The sequence below is a fragment of the Marmota marmota genome, unplaced genomic scaffold, assembly GCF_001458135.2.
Source record: "Marmota marmota marmota unplaced genomic scaffold, marMar, whole genome shotgun sequence".
Taxonomy (NCBI): domain Eukaryota; kingdom Metazoa; phylum Chordata; class Mammalia; order Rodentia; family Sciuridae; genus Marmota; species Marmota marmota.
Window position 1 is genome coordinate 18,243,126 of NW_025999968.1, and position 16,392 is coordinate 18,259,517.

The 16,392-nt window shown below is 36.0% G+C and overlaps 1 protein-coding gene across 35 annotated transcripts in view; it reads left to right on the forward strand.

Moving 5' to 3' along the window:
• The window catches only part of LOC107136359 (ABI family member 3 binding protein), a 227,666-nt gene that overhangs the window by 65,375 nt on the left and 145,899 nt on the right, over window positions 1-16,392 (forward strand). For all 35 annotated transcript variants that reach the window (XM_048803407.1, XM_048803428.1, XM_048803417.1 and 32 more), the window contains exons 3-4: window positions 4,116-4,184; window positions 8,519-8,651. In XM_048803407.1, the coding sequence (XP_048659364.1) occupies window positions 4,116-4,184; window positions 8,519-8,651 (202 nt within the window). The remainder of the gene's footprint in view (window positions 1-4,115; window positions 4,185-8,518; window positions 8,652-16,392) is intronic.

The following is a 16,392-nucleotide window of genomic DNA, read 5'->3' on the forward strand; positions in this document are numbered from 1 at the left end:
AATTTTCATTAGGACTACATTTCTTCCCAGTTTTCAAAATCCCAGGGAACCAGTATGGTCCAAATGGAAGTCTGTCTGACTTTCACATGCAGTTGAAGAAACCCAGGGTAGGCTCCTTTTGGAACCCTCTCTCTTGTACTAAGCCTCAGGTGCGGGCCTTCCACCATCTGATCAGGTGCCTGCTGGCCAGAATCCTAGCATGGATGGCACAGATCCCCACAGAAGGCCCTTACAAGCAGCCCACTGGCTCAGTGCCCAATGTTCTCCCATTGGTCTTCTGTGAGGCAGCTCAAGATGCCCATTCTGTGTGCACCAAAGCAGTAGCTTCCAACATTCCTGCCAGCCAAGGAGATAAGGGTTGGAGGCAATTCTAGCCTTTTCCACTGGGACCTACATAGAGCTGTCTCTTCCCCTCTAGGGACTCAGCAGGAGTGTTCTTTTTCAACCTCTAAATCACAATAGGAATAATCACACTTTTTTATCATCAAAAATGAAAATGATTACTCCCTAAAAGTGTTTACAGTCCTTAAGAGGCTGAGGGCCAAGGTAGAATATATTTTGCTCTTGAAACTTTTCTCTGGGTCTTGAAGGTCATCTGACCTTGATTGTATTTAAAGAGACCTAGATCTTTAAAGCAGGATAGTCTCAGCAGAGGGAATCTCTTCCCTCCCCTGCCAGGGTAAAACCTACAGTCTCAACAGATCTGATCTGTTATAAGACATTGCAAGCCAGACTGTCTTTAGTTTACCTGGAAAGTGCCTCTTTAAACCTTATGATTTCAGGGACTAAGGAAAGGAATTGGGAAGGGCACTAGGTGAAAAGATTATTCCCAATTATTGTTTTATGCCCTGTGTCTATTTATTGGAGAACTTATATTTTTCTTATGTCATTAAGTAGAATATATTATGTATAAGCACTACTGTATTAAAGTAAATTTACTCACACGAAGCTGCAAATTGCTAATCCTCTGATTTGAGATCCTCTCTGAGAGAAAAGGAAAATCTGTTTTATGATTGAAGAAGATAAACACATTCTGTACAGAGCAGAACCACCTCAAAGTGGAAAATGGATTCAGTCAGTATTTGATTTCCTTAAACAGAAAACTGTCTTATGCTCTCCCATAGGACATTTTCAATATTAAACAAATTAAACAAATGTGTAGACTCATAGCAACAATATATACATTGTGGCCTTATCAGAAATTTTGCCAAAACCTAGTATGTCTTAATTTAGAGAAGGCACATGTTAAAAATGTCAATTTACAAAATTTGTGTACAATACAGTTATCTTAAATTTTCATTCCTACTAGTTAAGCCTATGCAATGTTGCAAGGTAGTTAATTGTGCTTAACAATTTTTAGAAGTCTTGAAATACTAGAAAAACAAATACAGAAGCCAAAGATTGTGTTATGATCTAAGACATATGATTACATGAGCAACTTCAAAATAATTGTTATGTTCACAGTCACTTTGCATAAAGCATAGGCTGTTACTGCCAATTACAAATTGGAACAGATGTCAGGACCTGCGTGCATGTGTAGGCTCAGTGCTCATTAAATACTTCCAACATATGTGTATTGTGGGACTCTTTGTGCTCCATCAGAAATATAGACGCAAGAAGATAAAACAACTAAAAACATTTCCATTTCTGTTCTGCACAATTTTTCACATGTATATGTATTTCTTTCCTGCCAGACTAATGAAAATGCTGCACAAAACTAATTCAACTTTTTATTTAATTTTCATTACATGTGCATTCTATGAATGTTTTTTTCTCTCTCTCTCTGATTTATGGATAAGGAGAAATAGAAAAGGAATTACAAACTGCCCTATCATTTCCTTCCTTTCTGTTAATAATTTTCAGCATAAGTGGTTGGCTAACACAGAGAAGTAATAGGAGTGAGAAGCAATATGACAGGATTCCTCGATCATCTGTGTTTCTTCAAACACCATTGCCTCCTTTCTCCATTTAAAGCAAATTTGGACTCAAATGGATAGTGTGGCATGTCAGAGCTCTCCGTGAGCTCCTCCATACTCCTTAGCCAGAGAAGTGACATGCTTGTCCCATTCATTCTACTTTAAATCTTGCTGAATTCTGCACACTGTGGATCTTCGGGAATACTATTCTAATGAAGCACCTGGAATTCTGTGTGCAAATGGAGAGGCAAAAATTCACAGACACATATGCCCATCTCCAGTGCTCACATGCATGCTCAATGGTCTCATCCGACTTTCAAAAGACAAGTTCATAGATGAAAGTATTGAGAATATCAAGATGGTTACAATGGGGTATTAAGCGAAGCATGGGCCCCTATGAGGATGGGCCCCATGACTATTTGTGTTCGTACCTGTGAAGTTCATTTTGCCTCAGTGACCTCACTGACACCATTGTCATGAGGAGTAATTCAGTTATGGATGTAAAGTTCTCAACAGTCTCTATCACATAGAAAGCATTTGGTACATGGCAGTTTCTTATTACCTGAGTCCCAATAAGCAACAGTTCCAAACGCATGGGACTCTGGAATAGAATGAACACTCCTTCATCTGTGTGGTATTCACAAGACAACTATATGATACACAAACACAATCCTAAGGTGAGTTAGAGAGGTTGCCTGGGTTGCTTTCTACACTAGTGGTTATTGTGGCAGGTTATAGCAAATTGTGCTCTGGAGGGTGTCTAGGAAAAGACAAAGGCACAAGTCATTAAAAGCAATTGAGTTACCAGATTCTCTGTCTGAAAATGAAGTCAGCTCTGGACAAATTTGAGCAAGAAGGCCTCTGATCCAAACTCATAGAGGGGAAATATTTAAATCCAGAATGAAAACAAAATTAAGATCTGAGATTTGCTTAAGCAAGAGGGGATGAACCCTGGTTGACCACAGCATCCAAATGAAATTTGGTGTAGAAAGAATTTTAAGGTCTGGAGTTCCTGAAGAGATGTTGTAGATAATACTCATCAACCAGTTAATTCAACAGAGCTGCTGATAAATTGGATTTTGTGTGCCTTAGATATATTTGGTTTATTCATGTTTCACCAACCATTCATCTTGGAAGCATCAGTTTAAAAAAAGAATATTTGATAAATTATTAGTCCCTTTTGAGTTAGCACATACTGATTGCTTTAACATAATTTTGTTAAAACCTAAATATTTTTAAAAGCTTCTTTATTAACATATTTCAATGATACTTTTTTTTTTCATGTGGAAATTATACCAACCTGTAAATTGTGACTTTGTTTAAAGAATGTTTATTAGAAATGACTGGTTAGGCCGGGCACAGTGGCGCATGCCTGTTATCCCAGTGACGTGGGAGGCTGAGCAGGAGGATCACGAGTTCAAAGCCAGCCACAGCTTCTCCTGGGGGGTGAATGAATCATCACAGTGCTTTTTCACAAGGAGGATATGAGAAGGAACCACAGCCTGGGCACAGCTCTGCACAAAACGAAACACCTCCTCCTTGGATAGAGAGTCAAGATCATCAAAAAAGATGTCTCTAATAAAATACAAAATAGAGTTGGGATATGGCTCCGTGGTTCAGTGCCCCTGAGTTCCATCCCTGTTCCCCCTGCCAAAAAAAAAAAAAAAAGAACTGGTTAGATATGAAAATAGTATGAAAAGTTATGCAGACAATACAAATATAGGGATTATAAATATTCAAGTTCCCATGAAAGCAAGGAATTTCAGACCATACAATAGGTGAGACCCACATGTCATATGCAATTATTACTTTCGTTCTTATTTTAGAGCATCAGGCTACCCCTCTGTGAAGCATGGACTGACAGAATGAACATGATCTGACTTGTTAAAAATCTCCTTATAGAGAGAAGGCAATATAGACATTGACTGGCATAATATCTATCTCTAGCATTTTTTTTAAAGACCTCTCTCCTGCTCCTGCCCATTTGGCTTTGAAAAATCTGGATTTAATTTTTATCTTAAAAACTCAATGGGCTTATTGGGAAGTATTAACTTTCTGAATTCCATGGTCCTCTCATTCACTGGTGCTGCGGTTATAGAGGGTCATGAACTCCCAGGAATGCTGAGTCAGGGTGTGGGTGTGCTACTCCAATGCTGCTGCTTAAAGGATTTGACTGATAAATTATGTTCTTGCTTCCAGATGCAGAGCCCAAGTATCTGATAGTTGTACGACCTGCTCCCCCTCCAAGCCAAAAGAAGTCATGCTCAGGTATAGTCATTTTTATTGGTTTTCTTTTATTAACTTTAAACCACAACTTTTCATTTTTTCTTTTTTCTTTTCCCTATAGGAAAGCCAAATGCCTTGGAGATGTCTTAGGAATGTATGGAGTAGGTAGATGAAATCCCTTGATCCACAGGTGACCCTGTTGGAGAAGTTGCTTAGCTAAGTGGTAGAAGCTGCTTGGGATCTTGTGCCAGCATCACTTACAAGCAGCAGGGGTTAGAGATACTTAACCTTTTTACAACTGTGTTCTAATGTGTGATAGGATTGTAGAGAGCATAAAATGAGATAGTGACAGGTCCTATTCTGCTCATCAGAGGCTAACTCCTATTAACCTTATTCTGTCTGTGACATGAGCACTTTTGCCCACCATGATGCCTTGCAGCTTTCAAGGGCAAAGTTTTTTGTCTAACCTTTATTCAAGGAGACTGTTTACATTTCAAAAGGATAACTCATTTGTACATGTGTTGAATGGACTTGAAGTTGGGTTTTAGTTACTCTTTCTCTCTCCCTTCTAAACCTCTTCTTTGTATTCAAACAGAAGAACAACTCCTTTCATAAAGCTATAGCAACAGCAGCACCCAACATTCTTTTTTTTAAAACTTTATTTATTTTTATGTGGTGCTGAGGATCGAACCCAGGGCCTTACAGGTGCGCTCTACCGTTGAGCCACAATCCCAGCCCCAGCAACCAACTTTCTAAGTGTGGGAGGATTGGAATCAGGAAAGTAGGTGACATATGAATAAATACACAGACACTTACTGCATGACAAAAGAGAGATTAGAAGTGTACAATGTCTAACTTAACTCCTAAGACTTCTCAGATCAAATAAGTGAAGAATTGCTGAAAGAAAAGGTGGTAGAAGCGGTAATATACTTTTTCCATCTGATACAGCATCTTCCTATCTCCATAGAGTTCGTCAAAGTTTTGCTTTGTTTTTCTTATGTGAGCTGTTATCCAAATAATTATTTTTTTTTTTTATGGAACACTGGATACCACCCAGAAAAAAGATCTTTTTTGTTGTTGTTGTTTGCTTGCTATATTTTTTACAGGGATAAAACACAAGAAAGCATTCAGCTATTTAATTATACTGAACACTGGGGCTCTTTGCAACTCTGCAACCCAGGGATGATTGCCAGAAATCAATTACCACAATCCCCTCCTCTCCTTTACCTTGATTTCCCTTTCTTTTAAGAGCAGCCTTGAATGGTCAAGTATTTTGAGAAATATAAAATATTATCCTGACCTCTTTTATTATCTCAAAGCCAAAGGGAAATCTCAGTAATTTCTTCTGACTCGTTGCTGAGAGTTTTGCAGGCAGTTTTTCACACACTTTAAAATAATTGTTCTCCCAATATTTCAAAATGCTGAACGAGAAAATAAAAACTCATGACTGTATTTCCTTGGAATATGTTTTCATGTGAGTATTTATTGAACTGATACAAATATCATACTATAAATAAAAAAATATATAGAAAGGAAAGTGATCACATCTTAACAGCACTTTATAACTTCATTTCATTTTGAGGTTTCTATGACACTGGCCTTAGATATTATTTTTCACTTCATTATGACTAACTCAGGAAATTGTTTCATCTTGCTCAGGATGTGATACTCCACCTTTCCTTTTAGGCAGTGGATATAGTTTTTGTTTTTGTAATCTGCATTTGGGAGTGATGTAATTACTAATGGATTAACTTTTTCTCATTTTATATTTGCATCTACCACATAAATTTGAATTATTTAATCATTTTTGCATTAAGATCTAACCTTAGTTAAGTAACTATTTGATGGGTCATACAAGCCTTAGGTTACCTTGGGGAAAGAAAACTCTATATTTCATCTCTACATAGTATTTTCTTTATACATGGTGAGATAAACCAGTGTGTAGTAAAAAGAAAACTAGATAATGATCAAGGAGACCTAAATTTGAGTTTTGATCCTGCTTTCCATGTGACTTTGGATACCCTTGATCCTTCCCTGGCCTTTACTTTTTATCTCTAATACAAAAATGTTATATTACATTAGTAAAAATCAACCTAGAAGTGGAATAAATAATATCAGAATCATCTATAGGCTTTTTCAACCTGTATATGACCCACTCTTAATCAAGATTTTCACCTGCCCTCCTTGGAGGTCATACATGGACCATTTGAATCACTATCATATGAGGTATGATTATAGGTGGATCTGAAAAATATTTACCTAGAAAGATAAATGCATGTTTGCAACCAAGGAAATGATAACTATCCTTGTACTGTATTTTAAACATCTTTAAAAAAACAGAGTATCCTAGTTGAGAAAGTTCTGGTGTATTGTTGCACAGTAGAGGGATGTTTTTAGTCAGCTTTTTCACATTGTGACAAAAAGACCTGACAAGAACAATTTTAATGGGGAAAAAGTTTATTTGGGGCTTACGGTTGCAGAGGTCTCAGTCCATAGATGACCAACTCTACTCCTCTGGGCCTACGGTGAGGCAAAACATCAGGACAGAAGGGTGTGATGGAGGAAAGCAGCTCAGGACATGACGATCAGGAATGGAGAGACTCCCTTCATCAGGGATAAAATATATACCACAAAGCCATGCCCCCAGTGACCCAACTCTCCCCACCACACCCTGCTTTACTGTTACCACCCAGCTAATACCTATGAGTAGATTAATGCACTGAGGATGTTCAAGCTCTCAAAACTCAACCACTTCACCTCTAAACTTTCTTGTGTTGTCTCACAACACAAGAGCTTTTGGGGGACATCTAATATCTAAACCCTAACAGGCGACTGTGTGTGTTAGTTTTCTGTTATTGTAACAGATACCTGAGGTAACTAACTCATAAAGAGATCATTTGACTCACAGTTTTAGATTATGATCAGTTGGCCCCATTGCTTAGGGCTCTGGTGGCATATCATGGCAGGAATGTATGACAGAGCAAAACTGGTAACCTCCTATCCAGAAGATAAAAAGAAAAAGAGGAAGGGACTGGAGTCCCACAGTTCCCTTCAAGAGCACACCCTCGGGGAGCTAAAGGCCTCTCAGTAGGTCCTACCTCTTAAAGGTAGGTTCTAACTTAATAAAAGGTTCTACCTCTTAAAGGTAGGTTCTAACTTAATAAAAAGTTCTAACTTTTATTAGTGCTGTGGGCTGAGGACCAAGCCTTTAGCACACTGACCATTGAGAGAGACTTCTGCAAACCATACCATCATAGATGACAAAGTGCAAATAACATAAATTTTATTATAAAAAAACTAGATGAAAATATGTTGAATGTTTTTACCATAAGGAAATGATAAATGTTTAAAGAGATAGGATTATGCTTTTTAGAACATTACACAATATATGCAAGAATTGAAATATTACATGGGATTTTATGAATCCGTAAAAAGTAAAAAGAGGCAACTATCCTGTATTAAGGCAATTTGCTACCAGAAGTTTTTATATAATCTGAACTCAAAAGGTTTCTTGCCAAATTAACAACTACAGAACTTAAAGCAATATGAATTGCACAGTTTTCAAAAGTATCTTATTTAGATAACCACCAATAGGCTCAGATAAGGGGTACCCTCCTACCCACCTTAATAAAAGTTACAAGGCTATTTTGCTATTTGGCTCCATTAGATTAAGATAATATGAGTTCTTCCTTATAGCAAATGAAACAGTCTCGTGAAATAAAAGAGGGGATTAAATGGGAATAGAAAGGTGCATCTTTTATGTTCATTCTGTGTAGTTTTACTAGGCTTCCTTTATTTTGTTTATCCTGATTGAACCAGTATTGGTTCCATGGTTGAGTTTCTTTCTTCTTCTTCTCATTACTGTAGTTTCAAATATCTGCCTACCCACATACTTGAATATATAGTGATTCATCAGCATAATTCTTGGCATTTTGCAAATCCAATTAGTCCCATTCCCATCAAAACAACTGTGCTTCCTATACTACTCCTGTTCTTCCAGTATTATGGAAAATGTGTGGACCTTTTCCATTTAGGTACTCATTGTAGATACATGGTTTTAAAAACTTTATACCAAGGAATTTTGACCCACAAAAAAAAATCAAAAATTAGTATGGTTGGTTATGGTTTATATGTATACAGATACATATTTGCATGCATACATATACCCATGCACATAAATATGACAAAGGGTATTTTCATTTGATCATGCTAAAATTCATGGAAAGGATTAATGTGTGAACCATATGAAAATAAAAGGAATTTAATGTTTTCACACACTTTAAAAAAATCATCTTACCAAGTTATCTTTATGCATTTTACTCAAATATCAAGTACACTAAATGTTTCCATAATTAACTTGCCTGCTGTCTTCATAGGTAAAAGTCGCTCTCGCAAACCTCTGCAGCTGGTGGTTGGCACTCTGACACCAAGCTCAGTCTTCCTGTCCTGGGGTTTCCTCATTAATCCACACCATGACTGGACATTGCCAAGTCACTGTCCCAATGACAGGTAATTCATCATAATGAAAAATGTTGGGTTTTTTATTTGAAAATTAGCACTTGCTTTTAATAGTATTTGAACATGCTGTAGAAGAACATATAAATACCAGGACCATAAGCACTTACTTATCACCTGTTAGATGTACTATCATTATAGATGGAAAGGGAGCACAGATACTTAAGTCAGGGGCCCCACCTTTGAGAGTTATGATCTCCCTGAGCAGAAAGCACAAAGATGTATGTTTCATCCCAAATAGAAAGTACATGGGGGAATGAGCCAAATAGCAAATGGACAGTAGCAATAATATGTGCAATAAAGCTCAGAGGAGGGGACTGAAGGTAGTTAGGAGAGACTAAAAATTTGGAAAGTTGCTTGGGGAAGGATGGATCTTTGCTCTGATGTTTGAAGAAGTGCCTGAAACAGTAGTCCTCAAAGGATGGTCCCCAAACCAAGTAGCATTGCCACAAATGGGAACTTGTCACAAATGCAAATGGCAGGTTTCCCTCCAGATTTAAGAGAATCAGAAACTCAGGGTGGGGCTCAACCACCTGTGTTTTAACAGCCTTTCCGATAATTCTGCTGCCCACTGAAGTTTAGAATCACTGGCTTAGAAAACAGGAGAGACACCTGGGGGAGATATAGGTAGAGAAAAAATAGTGGAGATAGAGCCACTATCTCTTTGGCAGAACAAGTAAGAAAAATCAAGCATATTTTAAAAACACTGCCATTTATTCATCGTTCCATCAAGTGTATATACTTGGCACCGTACGAACATGTACCAGGCACTATGCTAAACACTGAATCACGATACTAAATTGCTTACAAAATAGCATTTGCTTATTATAAATATTTACTACATTAGTTTCAACATTTAGAAATTGAACAAACATTCAAATTTTTAAGCTTCAATAAGGATTTTTAAGTTTTTTTGTTTTAAGTACAAATTGATTTTCAAATTTGCAGAGTTTTATTCCCCTTTTAAACAAAAAAAAATTTGAGGTATAATTTAAACAATAGTAAAATGCGCAGACCTTATGTGTATGTTTGAGTAATTATAAATGCATAAAACCATGCATTTTATAAAATCAAGAAATAGGACATTTTATCACCCTAGAAATCACCTCCCTCCAGAAGCAGTCACTGATTTGGTTCTATCACTGTAGATTGGTTTTCCTACTCTAAAATTTTATATGAATGTCATCAGATAGTATGGGAAGGTCTTCCCTATCTTCTTTTATTCAGCATATTTTGAGATTTATTCATGACATCATAGGTATCAATCAGTCATTCCTTTTTTAATTCCTGAATGCTACTCCACTATGTAAATATTCTAGATTATCCATTCCCTTGCTGGTAGATATCTGAATTGTGTTGGGTATTGGATTTTATGAATATATATTTTATAAACATTACTGTATACGACTTTGTGGATATATGCTTTAATTTCTTTTAGATAAATACCTAGAATGGGAATTGCTGGTTACTTTTTTTTTTTTTTTTTTTTTTGGTCTAGTCTCCCATCTCTCTTCCTCAAGCAATATACAAGGTTCTTGTTTGTCTACATTGACACTAGCATTTTGCATTGCTAGCATTTTTTGCGGCATCTATTCCATTGAAGCAGTATCTCATTATAGTTTTGATGTGTACTTCCTTAGCATCAAGTATATGAGTACTTTTTCATCTATTTTTTAACCATGTTTATATTTTTTGTGGTTTTATTTATTTTTGTCTTAAAAGAGAGGCCTTTAAAATGTTTATAAATTCTCAAAAGTACCTTTCACATGACTTTGATTAGGAAATCTACACTAAAAAAATTAAAATTTTTTTCTTAATACGTTCATGGTTCTCAAGAGATAAATATTTGGAAAAAGGCACACAGAAGATATTTCCAAAACCCAATATTTTGAAAAATAATTTTGAGATGCTTCAAAAATCTGAAATATTCCTTATTTTACCCACCACTAAGTTCATGTCTTATTTTGCTTGGAAAATGTACTCTTGAAAGCACATGTTTTCTTGAGATAATTCCAGTTGTTAGTGGGCTATTCCAGGATGTCAATGCTGAGAAAATAAACATTTAGGGGTTGCTTTTTATCTTCTCTTTATTAAAAAAAATTTTCTTTTGACAAAGAAAAGAAGAAAAAGAGGGAGGAAAGGAAGAAGAAAGGGAGGAAATCTGATAGTTTTATATCAAAATGCAACCTTACTTGAACCATTAATTTGCTTGATAAATCTTTGAACCTGTTCCAACAGGTTTGGTAACCTGAAAAATTCATAAACATTATTTGTATAAAATTTCCTCCCTGCTTCCAAGTTGCTCTCTTAATTTCTCTTGGTCCGACAGACATTTCCAGGAAAGATTTTATCTGATGAGCAGTCCTGATGGATAGAGGTTGCCACAGTTGGACAGCACAGGGAGACATGAATACAGAAAAATGAGGACAGGTGACAAACGGGGCTGAGGTGTTGAACACAGGCACTCAACTCTAAGCCCAAGCTACACAGACCATAGCACATCTCACCCTCATCCACACACATACCTGTGGCCCTTCCCTTTTCGTCAAATAGATGGAGCCAGGCACATCAAATCACAATATTCCAAATCAATAATTCCCCTTTAACTAAAATTTTTGAAATTTAATAAATAGTGAATTTCAAAAACAGTCACAACAACAAAAAAGAAACCTTTGGAGTACATGTGGATTCCATTTTTCAGCCTCTTTTCTCCCAAGTTAGTAGAGTTAATAAAGAGATGACATTTAGAGTCCTTGGCATATTTGAGAAAAATTATTAGTCTTTATTTGAAAGTGTTAGAAATGCTGTGCATATTCTGAACATCCAAATAAATCCACTATAACTATTAATAAGTGTAATTAAAAGCATACTTGGTGATATCTTCCCTTACATGTTCACACAGATTTTTTTAAATTTAGAGTTCAGACCAATCAAGTAAGTTACAATAAACAATAATAAGTAAAGGGAATGACTATTTCTTGAAAATTGGAAGATTACACAGCTGAAATGTTCTTTCAGGAATATCTTCTTACAAAACCATTGGAATCTAAATGCCCTTGGCTTGCCACAGGAACACCAAGTGGTGTCATTTTTAAACCACTGAACTCAAATATCTGGAACCCTCAGTAAAGTCTCTGATTTACAAAAACCATTTCACATTGGTCTGTACAGCCTTCTTCATCCTATGCAAATGATATATTGGAAAAGTTTTTCCTTTGTCCTTTGACTTGGATGAGTAAGTTTCCAATGAGAAAAATGCCTGCTTTTTTTTGTTTTAAGCTCAGAAGTATTAATGGAAATCATTTTATCTTTGTGGTGCATTTCTATTTCTATTTGCATGGGTTCTATATGGATCTTCAATGGTTTTAGATCTTTTTCTGAGTCCACACTGGAGAGAGGTGATGTGCTTTATTTAAGGTTTTGTTCTTAATGAACTTTAAATGGAAGAGTGTACACATTTGTCCCCAAAATGACTAAAGCCAAAAAAATATTTCCAAACTGTCCCAGATGAAGAATAAAATATGTTTTTAACAGAAATTTGTCACCATTAATAGCTTATTTTTTCTTTCCCATGTTTTCAACTCGTTAAAGTTTTCAAGATTGCTTTAGTTCTCCTTTGCCAATTTATTAAAGCATTATAACTTGTTTAGAAATAATTTTCACATTATTCTGACACTTTCATATTGGGCTTATTTCCTCTTAATGTAGAATGAGGGCTCTCCTTTTTGGCTGGTCCAGAGCAGTCTTTTCTTGCCTTTTATTTTTTCTCCCAAGTTTTAAAGAAGTGGGTATTTTCAATGCTGAAGTCTCTCTTGATTGAGCCCAATGTCTGTTACCCATTTGTGGAGTAGTGTAAATTTAAGTTCTATGAGGGCAGGGACTGTGTGCATCTTGCCTATTATTGTCACCCCAGTCCCCATGCCAGGGTCTGGAACATTATAGACCTTAGTAAATACATGTTGAACAAATACACAGTGAGATATCAACATTTTAACTTTTACATATCACTATTACCTCAAACTCTACAAGACAAAATTGAACTCGCACTTTTTCTCTTGATAACCTCATTTATCTTTTTATTATTTGGGGAAGTTCCATCCCTTTACCCTAATTTGAGGACTTATTCACTTTTGACATTTTTTGACATTTCATCTGATACAGTCTATAAAGGCCCCATATGGTTCATTTTTCTTTTGAGGAGTATCTATATTCATTTCACCATTTCCACACTAATAATTCTAATCCAACTACTCCTCAGTGGAAGCTGTCTACATTCCCTGACTCATTTTCCTACCCCAGTCCATCCTAGCTTCTATAACTGAGGAAATCTGGACCATCCACCATCAGCTTACTCTTTTTTTTTTTTTTTGGTACTAAATTAATCTTTACCTCTACCTCACTTCTCTTTTTTTCCAAAGAACCCATCTTTGACCTAAGACAGTGTTCCTGATTCCATTTCTTCCCACGTGCCTTTTCTTCCTCACTGTTCTCCTCTCTCTTACCCCTTCTCTGCCCTTAGTGCCTTGCCTCCTACTTGTAAGCATACTCAAGATTTCCCTAACCCAAACCCAAACCATCTGTTGATCTCATGTCTTCCAAGCAACTTTTCAATCCCTTAATTCTAAAGCTTCTCTGAATTATCTGCTACATACTTGATTTCTACACCACCCACATATTCATTTTTCCTGGCTTCCATTCCCTTTCTACCATTTCATGAAAACAACTTTTAGTGGTCACCAATTCATTGCTAAATCCAGTAGAATTTTCTAAGCTATTACCCTTCTTAGCTTCTCTGTGGAATTGAAGGCCATCCTCTCAATCCTGAATTCTTTCTTTCTTGGACATTTTTCTTCTTGCTCCTCTAACCATTCCTTCTCTCCTTTGCCAACCTCTTTTCCAACCTACTAAATGTGAAATAATGTTCTGTCCTTGGTGCTCTTATCTTCATGTCCCCTTATCTATGCCTTGTCTTTAACTATCACCTGTTAGGTAAAGCATTGCTTCTCAAACTTTGATGTGTGTGCAGATCTTTCTGTGGACTCTGTTAAAATGCAAATTCCAATTCAGTGAGCCTGGGGAAGATCCCAACATTTTTCTTTTCTAAAAAGTTACCAGTAACTAATGTTGCTGTTCTACTGAGATCAGGAGGAGTGGCATGGATGTCAATGACTACCAAACCTGAAACTCTGACCAGGACCCATTTTCAAATTTATAAGACTACATTTTCAGTTACTGTGGAATATTTTCATTAGAAGACTAAGGAACAATGATCAGCACATCAAACTCAAACTAAGTTCATATTTTTATACTGTTAAAAGAATAATTTTACCATCACTTTACTTTCTTCTCACATTTGAAAACTTACTTTTGATTTTTATGTTTCCTTTCCTTGGTACTCATATTCCATAAAGATCTGGTCTTATCAATTCTTTTTAGAAATAAATTTTCATCTATTTCCTTTATTCATTTTGTTTCTTCCATGATTCATTTTCTTGCTTCTCATTTCTGGACTGCCCTTTGAGTAAGATCATTCCCTCTGATTTCTAATTCTTCTACTCCCAGTAAACCTAGGTTCTGTCTTCAGTGCAAAGCTTTATTCATCTGCTGAGAAATCTCTACCAAATTCCCTGTACCAGGTAAAAGGGGACATAGACGTTCTCAAAAAGCACTTCTCAAAACATATCTGAGCTATGCTTCTAGGGTGAGGAAAAAATTTGGATTAGTAAAAGAAGAAGAAAGAACATTGACAATGGAATGTGTTAGAAAGTGTCCTTTGACATGAAGAAATTTTAAAAAAAGTATAGAAGAGATGTTTTAGAAAATGTAATAGCTATTTTATCAAAACATAAGCATTGGACCCAAAAAATTATATTTTTATATATATATATATATATATATATAAAATATATATTTTCATCCATCCCAAAAGATGGTCAGTGGCATACAGTAAGGTCGGGTAGTTTGTAGACAGGCTAAATTTATTTATTTATTTATTTTTAATTTTTTTTTAGCATTTATTTTTTAGGTGTAGATGGACACAACACAATGCCTTTATTTTTATGTGGTACTGAGGATTGAACCTGGGTCCTGCCCATGCTAGGCAAGAGCTCTACCGCTGAGCCACAATCCCAGCACCAGACTAAATTTATTTTGATGTTCTTCAGTTTATCTACTGGGTATAATTCATCACAAATTAACTGCATTTTCTACCTCTATCTCAGTACTTTATTCAATAGAATGTCTGATATATTGCTGGAATAAATTTCTATAAACAAAGGATCTGAAAAGTCCAAATCACCTTCTCAGAAAATTGATGTGAAAGTCAGTAAAGATACTTCCCTAAAGTCATGCTACTAACATGTAATTGACTAGTAATCTGGTCAAATCACTCCCTCCCTTTTCTATTACATTCTATGGATTCTTTAAAGCTATAATAGTCAATGTTATACTGAGACAAATGCCAGTTGAAGCAGACACTATCTCCACCAACTCTAACCCCTTCATTAGGATATGAAATGCTCTATCCTGAACATCCAAGTTGCTGGAGGCAGGTTTTCCAGAGATCTGGTCTAATAACATTCACTGGATGCTGTCTGTATTTTTAAGAGACTTGTTGCCTCTGTGCAGTGTCCAAGTTTAATCATTCACAAAACAATTAGATGCAACCAACATTTGATCTTGAATGTCCTCAGACAATGAGAAGACTATGACTATAGGTTAAGTACACAGTAAAGCAATAAAGAGCCCTGAATTATGTTAAATGTTATTCTCTTTTGCGGTTCTTCCATTTGGGGTTATTTTATGTTTTGTTTTGTTTTTTTTCCATTTCCTCTTGCCAAGCAGAGAGGAGAAAGAGTCCCTGGAAAATCAAAAGGTATTAAGAGTAAGAAAACAGCATGTACCCGGCTCTCTCACTGATTATCAGATTTTAGGTACTTAGCCTCTCTTTTGCTTCTATAGTAATTCTTGTTCTGTTCAGGGTTTATTATATGAATAAACTGAAATAAATAAATAAATAAAAATCTTAAGGCCTCTGCAAATTTTACTTCAGCTTGCATTAGTTCTGTAAGAATGCTGCATTTTGGTGAATGAAACCCTATAAAATGAATAGCACATTGCAAAATATAATTGAAGGGACTGGGGTTGTGGCTTAATGCTAGAGTGCTTGCCTGGCATGTGTGAGGCACTGGATTTGATTCTCAGCACCGCATATAAATAAATGAATAAAATAAAGGTATACACACACACACACACACACACACACATATAAAATTGTAGACCTAATGGCTTAAATCACATTTTTGTTGTTGTTTGTTAGTTTTGGTGGTTTTTGGTGATTGAAACTTTGGCCAGTTAGAGCTCTTACATTCTCATATTTAAATGACCCAATGAGAAACTAAATATCCATTCTATTCATTCTACAAATACTTATGGAACACTCTCTGCACAGGAGGTTATAAAGCACAGTTTATTATTATGGAATCTTTTTTTAATCAAGGAAAATTTACTTCACTACTTCTAATATAACTAGACAGTCCCATACGCGCTCTCCTTTAAAATTCAGAACTTCCTTTGACAATTACAAACTTGGGCAATGTTGACAAGGGTGAATGCAACTGAAGAAGGGAAGGGCTGCCTGCCATTTGGTAGGAGGGAGCCTTTTGATGGAAATTGAAGAAATTTTCAGGCTGAAATTTGTTTAAACATGCGGTTAAGTTTAGGGTTTTTAAAAAGC